An 8,702-nucleotide genomic window follows, 5' to 3' on the forward strand; every position below is an offset into this window, starting at 1 on the left:
GGTTTTGGTGAAGCTAAAAGGTGACTTGAGCTCAACATTTCCAGAATAGAAAGGAAATGCTCTGTTCAGAAATAGAAGCAGCCACCATTTCTGGGTAGCCGATGTTCTTCCCAACAAGCAGCAGGTTGTCTAAAAAACTTGTCTTCGGGGAAAGCAAACCAAATTGTCTTAAATAGAGCTTAGCAAATTGCAGATCTTCTTCATTCTAATCTGTGAAAAATCCCTCTCATGCAATCATCACCTTAACATTCAATTTGAAGGGGACTTCAGTCCACGAGTTAAAGCATACACTCAGTCAATCAACTCATAAAAAAAATGACCGTTATGGAAGAAAACTGGTGGTGCCATTTATTGGCTCTCCTTTGCATCCGGCAGCAGAACAAACCAGTAATATTTCCATACCAGAAAAGAAATTTGAATACTTCAATAAATTAATTGAACCTCTACACATCAACAGCAAATCCATCACAGAATGGTCAAAGCAATTTCAATTCTCTAAAAGAAGAAAATATATATATATCGTAAATTCCATGTATAAACTTCAGATACAATCTGTTAGTAAAAAGAGCAAGAATTTTCCAGAAAAAAAAGATACTAAAATCAAACATTCCAAAATTCAGACATACTACAAGAAACAATGCCATCTATATTCATCAAAAAATAAGCAAACCTAAAACCAAAAGGTTAGCAAAAAAAAATCCCATTTGCCCACAATAGCTCCTAATCTTATCTGCATTAGACTTGAGCTTTATGTCTTTGTGGTTGACTTTAAAAAGGGTACCATTGACGTCCACATTAGCCCCCACCCTTATCGTATGCCTCTTAGTCTTGAACATAAGAATCTTGTACCTCACTGAAGTAACCAAATCCACCCGGAAAGGCGCCGTCGACCCATTTGCCGGAGGAGCTGCCCGGGAAACCACATCCTGGTCAATAATTGGTATGGTACCATTCTTTCTAGCATTCTTTTTATGCCCCTGATAAAACTTTGTTATAGTGAAATTCCCAATGACGTGGGACTTATTTGGAGTGTAAAATGTGACATTTATTGGATCATAGTACACACCCTTGTCTTTGTTGGTGTTTTTAAGTCTAAGTTCAAACTCAAGGGATGTAGGGTTTGAAGAGTTTGAGGTTTGGTCAAGAGGAAGGTAAAATTTGCTAAGTAGACAATCGGGTGATGAAGTACGCAAGCTGAGCCACATAAAAAGAGCTGTTAGCCCTAAAGTGAATATGAAGTTAAAACAGCACTTACAGCAACCACCACCGGAATCCGACATGATGGGGTGGTTTCCCGGTGAACCGTAAAAGGGCTATGATGGAGGAGAACAAGAAGGGAGAGAGATAGGTTTTGGGGAGAGACTAATTGAAGTAATGGTCTTTGTTTATCTCTCCTTTCATAAAGGACAAGAGTGGGGACAAAATGCACGTTATTGCTTTCTTTGTTTGTTTAGAGATGTGCTAATGTACATGCAGTTGTTTTGGTTATAAATTCTGGCCAATAGGATCTAAGGTTGGTGAGAGAAATGGAGGTGTTTAACTATTTAGACCAATGATGTTGTAAGGCAGTGGGGGGAGTACGTACACTGCTGGTGAGTAGATTGTTCCTGCTCCTCACCAGTGATAAATCTCAGTTACCTGTTATTTTTTATAATATTTTTTTTTAAAAAATATTTTAATGCCAATATACATAAATTTAAAAAGTTAGAATATCAATCAATCCATCAAGAATTATAAGAAATATAATTTAAATTTGATTCAAAATATATAAAAATAATTGGTTTACTTTTTCTTCTTTTTTTTCTAACTATGCCTTACATCTCAGACAATACTTTTAAAATCATCTATATTTTCCACGTAAATACACCCATTAATTTTACACTTTTTATTGCAAACTTGGATGGAAAAATTATTTATCACCGGTGGTTTATGTTTACTATTTCCATACTTCTTATTACTTATAAAATAAATAGAATGAGTTTCTTGATTCTATTTATTCTTCGTAATATCATTATTTATTTAGAAATAACCATATTGAAGAGATAATGAGTTGATTATAAACTAGACGGGAAAATTTTCATCCATGTTCATTACCAATGATTTAAATCTTCCACTAATATTTATTATTTCAATAATATGTTATACGATAACCATTATACTTTATAATGATTAAAATATTTATTAATGTCCTAAGAAGTGAGTTATCAATAGTTTAGGAATGTTCTTCCATGATTTTATAAATTTCTTAGAGTAAACTTGATATTATTGGACAGCTAAAGTGGATTTTATATGGTATCCAATACATATCAAGAAAATCATAGTATTTGACCATTATTTTTCAAAATGGATCAATATCTTCAAAATGATGTGCAATCCACGTGTCTTGTTGGTTATGAACGAGAGCTTAAGATAAGATTAGACTTGTATCTTGACCCACAAAGTTAGATTGGAGGTGAGCCATCGATGAAGCCTTCTGAATGCTCAAGTTGTATAGTTTTTCAGAGATTAATAATGAAGTAAGTGTGTGTGTGTGTGTGAGAGAGAGAGAGAGAGAGAGAGAGAGAGAGAGATTTAGTGATGCCACCTTTTTCCTTGTATATTCTATTTTAAGCTAGATTTCTAACTTCTTCTTTTTTTCAAGTGTTGTTTGATAACAAAGAATTGAATTAACATTAAATATAGTTTCATTTTAACCAAAGGATGTGGGAATAAAAATAACACATGTGAACGATATTTTATTTAAATATATTATTTTTATTCAATATATATAAATTATTTATATCACGATCATCATTTCAATCATTATAAATATCATTTTTTTATATTAATATAGGTGTTCGGATCAGCTTGCGTGTACCTTGACTAATTACACTAGTTTTAAAGTTAACGATCATATAAACCTTTAGTGATCATCAATATTAGCAACTATATGGCTCGAACCAGAAACCACAGGAAAAACAAATCTCTTTATCCTAAATTTTTACCACCAAACCACTTACTAGATAATTATAAATGTCATTATTATTATTATTAGTGGTAACGGTAATAATACTTTTTCTAATATATTACTCCAACCATTATACCAACACTCTTCTATTAATAGTCCCATCACCATTCTTTTCCATTTTACTTTTCTTATACCATCACTAACATGATGATTTTAAAATATTATTGTTATTATATAATGTTATTATATTTTTTTTTGTTTGTTTTCAATAATGATGCTATTATTAATAAAATTTGCAATTTAATAAATTATTAAATTAAATAATTAAAATTAACCCTATAATCTTTCACTTGATTAAGGTTAGAGTGATGCAACATTTAGGTTGTAAAGCTATAAATTAAATTTCTATGTTCGCAACTAATAAACACAATCTAGAACAATGAACAAACTACTACAACAATGATAAAAAAAAAAAATAATAATAATAATAATATCATGAAAGTGAGGATTCATTTGAAGTGCATGCGCATATATATATATATATGAAATATTGACCCTATTTGAAAAGAACTTTGTAATGAATGATCAAATTGAATATCATGAAATATCTTAGGGACCATTTGAGGGGGTTTAAGCTACCGTTATGTTGATAATGCTTAAAGCTTCTCCTGTTCTGTTTATATGCCATTTTACTAATGGGCCCTTAAGCCCATCACCCAGGCTATTGATTCTTGATGGGATATTAGGATCCACGTTCCTCTATCACATAAGATTTTTGGCCGGTTGAAGTTTATTGGACTAGCAAACTCTTAGATGAAAATCCAATAATGAAGCTATGAGCCCATCAAGAAGCCCATGTTGTTCTTGGATTTCAAAGCTGCTTCCTTTTACCATAGTTAACATTCTCTGGATTTGGACAAAAATCAGTCCATAATATAATTCAGCAGACCTAACGTCCCAGGGAATCTGAAACGGCCTTATGCCAAGCCGAGCCGGGGCTTGGCGTCACTTGCCAAGCCGACAATGTTCTAAAACCAAAGCATTACAAACAAGCTGACAGAGAGTTGTTTTTTTACCGGTATTGTAGGGGAAATAGCACAATTAAAAATTTAATAAAAAAAAATAACATAGTTTTTAGAGTTACATATAATATTTATAACTTTCGAGTGGTATATAATATCTGCAACTTCTTAAAAAAATGACAGATATAATTTTATTAATTTAAAAAAAAATTATTTTCATTTTTGAATTTAAAAATAAATAAATAAATATTATCTTTATTAGAACTGAGATAAATATAATATTTATTTAAATTTAAATAAATGATCTAATAAAAACACACAACAACAAATTAAAAAAAATTATTGGGTTGATATATATCCTCTGCAACCTCTGATCAAAGTGTTTCAATATATACAATAAAAATTATTAGAAACCATCTAGCTCTGAAACCAATAACTACAAACTAAAACGATACAAGAAAGACAAGAAGCATTCAATTCGTTTACACCAAAAGATGAACAGAAATACTTTAAAAACAAATGATATAATCCTCGAGAAAAACATCATTTAGCCAATCCAAATGCTTCAAAAAAATAACTGTACATAGCATTCTATTTGAGATATTCTGTATACAATTCTTTAAAAACATCAACCACTAATTTGTAATTAATCTTTAAATTATTTTATACTCTGTTAAGTTTACAAAACTAACATAATGAGGCTTCTTTGGTCTTTATTTTTATACTCTGTGAAATATTTGAATTCATATATTATAGAAGCTGAAATGTTCAATTAAATTACAATTTAAATAACCAAATATACTTATTGAAATTTGATAATCGAAAAACAAACATTAACTTTATTATTCCATGTGAGATTAATACACTAATAACAAAGTTTTATTCAGTCCTGATCGATGAAACGTTCCAGCACAATATGCTCAATCACATGAGAAACCTTGGGATCCCGCCTTTGTTGCCGGTTTCCCTAACATCCCTTGCATTCTGCTCCGTCAACTCTCCGAATGTGAACTTCCGGTACATTGATGGCTTCATTCCACTCTCTATGACAGCATCTTTTCTGGGGCAATATAAATATGCCAAGGAAAACCTTTCAGCTTGTTTGGAGGCAAGCACCCGATGCCTTATGCTTTTGTAAACATCGTTGCTCGCTACCTGCATCGATCATTAGATATGCAAGTAAATTGTAATGATCGCTAACAACGATCACAAGTTCATCGGAACATACCTGAAATAAGTCACCGATATTAATTATTAGAGCTTCTGGATTAGGTTTAACGCTAATCCATTTTCCATTCATCCATAGCTGCAATCCTCCAATCTGATCTTGATGTAATACATTGACGAAACAGCTATCGGTATGGGGCAGCGCGCCCAACACCTCAGAAGAGAATGGGCATGGAGGGTATCTGTTCATTCGAAGATAACTAGTTTCTGGCTGACAATTCTCTTGAAAGAAAGTGGAGGAAACACCCAGATTAATCTCAGCTAGAATTTCTGACAGGTCTTTAGCCAATTTCTCAGCAGTTGCTGTATAAGCTTCAATGCTCTCTCTGGAAACGAAGATGGAGCAATGGTGGAAAGATTAGAAACAAGTTCAATAAAAAACAATGCTTGTATACCCAAATATATGTTTACAATTAGGTTGCAATGACTATTTGCAGTAGGAGGCTCTCCATATTAACATACATAAGCTTGCCTTGAAATGAAGAATTGAATATAGCCAGGTAGAAATGTACAGGCTCTCGGGAATAACTTTTTTGAATATCAAAATAAAAATTATTAAAATGAAATGTATGGTGATTAACTATAAATTAAAATAGGATGGCCTTTTTACTGCAGTAATACTGTTCATTCTTACATTATGTTCATACTATTTTTCCTTTTAAATCCCAAAAGTGTTTTTTTTTTACTAAACTTTATTTCTTTATATTTTAGTTTTATGTGTTGGGTTTTGTTTTCTTTTTATTTTCACTTTATTTACTAAATTTTATTTCTTTTTATTTTAGTTTCTTCAGGTTATGTTGTCATAGTTTTATGTGTTGTATTTTCTCTTAATTTATAATAACTACTTACCCATAGATTTATAGATTTGTTATTGTTATTTTTTCACCAATGAAATTTATGTGACAAAAAAGTATTTCAACATTGCATTAAAGATTGACTGATATTACCAAATATAATTATAGGTTCAAGTGAAAAAAATTGAAAGAATAAGGATTTGACAAAAAAGAAAAAACTTCTCCATTTGTATAGTTCAAATGACATGATATATTCTACACATTGATCCTTGCAGTTTTTAATTTTACATTTTAGTCATAAAAATTTATCTAATTTGGATTTGAGAGAGAGTTTTGGATGACCAAATTCTAACCATCAATAATTTTAATTTTGGTCTCTATAAATTCTTTTTTAAAAGAGATATTATATAAAAGTGGTTTTTACTTTTAGTGACACCAAAATAGATTAAAGCTCAAAGTGTTTTTTATTAGATTTGATTTTGAGATTTTAGACCTATTTAAATTTATTTTATGGTTGGAAATTGGATTATAGAGATTGATAGGATGCTTTATTTCATGAAAATGTTAAAATTTGAGTTTTTGGAGCACAAAACTTTGTACCCTGATTTTCTATTTCATGGAGCCACCTCCAACAATCCAAAATTATCCAAGCCAACAATGGGTTTGAAAAAAGGAAATACATAAATGAAATGCTTATATAAGAAAAGAGAGTTTTATATATATATATTAAAAACTTTGTGTGCCGGCCACAATGATTTCTCGATATTTTCTTTAAGATTAAAGAATCTCTTCCATGTAAGTAATGTGTTACTCCCTCCTTTATTATAAAATTAATTTGGTCATCATGTGATATTATAACCTTTCTATGTGAATAAAGTAAATCAAATTATATGCATACACTATATTTTTTTTAGTTTTTTTATATTTTCTTATGAAAAGTTTTGAATTTGAAAAAAAAAAACACTATTTGTCAACTAAATTTGCATATGAATGTTTTTTTTTCTTTGTTTTTTCAATATAACCTTTAAAGAACACAATCTTCTTTTTTCTAGATATTATTTTTAATTTTATTCTTTAATAGTAGGTTGTTTTAAGAATTGTGATTTGTATTTTTTTTATATTGGATTATATACTGGTTTTATTGATTTAATTTTTTTCTCAATTTTAATTTTTAACATTAAATCTATTTGAAGTTGGGATTCATAATTTTTTTTTATTTTCTTTGTATTAATTTATTCCGATCTCATAACCTAAATCGTAGGTTTAATAGATTAACTCCAGTTGACTCAAATTATTTTTTTATTTTTTTTCTAATAGATTTTTTTTATCTAAGTTACTTGGAAATTAGGCTTCATAATTTTTTTTAATTGCTTTTTATGAGTTTTTCCTGATCTCATTACTCAAGTTGCGGGTTTGACATGTTAATCCAAGTTAAATCAAATAGTTTCGTTTTAGTTTTTTTTTATATTTTATCTTTCAATATATTAAGATGATCAAGAATTAATCTTTATAATTTATTTTGACTTGTTTTTTCAGGTTATCGTGATCTTATGACTTGAGTTGTAGATAAGTTAATCCATGCTAATTCAACATGTCACAATCCTAATATTTTTTTAAAATGACATTTAATATACCATCATATTAATATTTTAAAAAGATATTATCAAATATAAATTATTTTGGGAGTTTATAGTTGGTTTTTATTTTCACCAAATAATCACCTAAGCTAAGGTAGTTAACAAACCATTAGAGACACCTTGCATTTGCGAACTTATCCAGGTAACCTAAAGTTTAATTTCACCTTGCATTTGCTGCATAATTTAGCTATAGTAGGAAATTTGAACAGTACCTGAGACTCTTGTATTCACCACTGATTTTTGAAATATCTGTGAGAGGTATGTGGAAGACTTCAAACCATGGGAGCTGCCTCAAGCAAGTGGCTGAAGGGTTACCCCATGTGTAACAAGACAGATTCAGGATGTTTTCTTCAGCCTTTTCGCTGAATGGACGACGGAAAAGCTTCCTCTGCTCGAGCTGAATGCGCTCCAAAATCTCCTGAGGAATCCCATGATTCACGACCTGAAAGAAGCCCCATTCACAAGCAGCCTGCCTCATCTCTTTTACACACTGCTCTCTCTCCGAGGAGGAGAGAGTCAAACGGTGAAGATCTATGATAGGGAGCTCATGCTCCTCGTAATCACTCATTATAACATCATCCTTGTCTTTTGAAAGTAGAGTAGCATCATTGGTTAAGAGGGATTTGTATTTCTCTTCAAACGGAGGATCCATGGTGTTATGAAGGGGAGAGGGGCGAACGACGGTGAAGGAAAGAATGTGATGTTTCTCAGATTTTGAAAGTAAAATGAGTAATTCTTCAGTTTATATAAAGCAAGGAAACTTGGGAGTGCAGTCTAATACAAACTTGGTAATGTCATGCAAAACGCGTATTTCCTTGGGAGGGTGGGAGCCGCTTACATGCCGGACACTTCTGCGTCTCGATTCATCTGTTCTGTAACGGTTCTCCAGTATTGGTAACGGTTAATTTTTAAATATATTTTTATTTAAAAATATATTAAAATAATATATATTTTTAAGTTAAATTATAAACGTCAAGTCCACTCATATTTTTGGTAAAAAGCAATGATTAATATTAGTATTTTAATATGAAATATCAATATATTTTTAAAAATTAAGTACCTTCCTTCCATGTGA

The 8,702-nt window shown here is 30.7% G+C and overlaps 2 protein-coding genes across 2 annotated transcripts; both read right to left on the bottom strand.

Moving 5' to 3' along the window:
• Window positions 1-491: 491 nt before the first annotated feature.
• Window positions 492-1,387, bottom strand: LOC118047450 (protein NDR1). Its single transcript, XM_035056746.2, has one exon. It carries the CDS (start codon window positions 1,278-1,280, stop codon window positions 654-656), a length of 627 nt encoding a protein of 208 aa, XP_034912637.1. The 5' UTR covers window positions 1,281-1,387; the 3' UTR covers window positions 492-653.
• A 3,506-nt stretch (window positions 1,388-4,893) lies between these two features.
• LOC118047480 (gibberellin 2-beta-dioxygenase 8-like) lies at window positions 4,894-8,279 on the bottom strand. The gene is made up of 3 exons (XM_035056788.1): window positions 7,840-8,279; window positions 5,198-5,522; window positions 4,894-5,124 (listed from the first exon to the last, which is right to left on the bottom strand). The coding sequence occupies exons 1-3, from the start codon at window positions 8,277-8,279 to the stop codon at window positions 4,894-4,896; spliced, it is 996 nt and encodes a 331-aa protein (XP_034912679.1).
• Between the last annotated feature and the right edge of the window lie 423 nt (window positions 8,280-8,702).

Source organism: Populus alba, chromosome 11, assembly GCF_005239225.2.
Source record: "Populus alba chromosome 11, ASM523922v2, whole genome shotgun sequence".
Lineage (NCBI taxonomy): Eukaryota > Viridiplantae > Streptophyta > Magnoliopsida > Malpighiales > Salicaceae > Populus > Populus alba.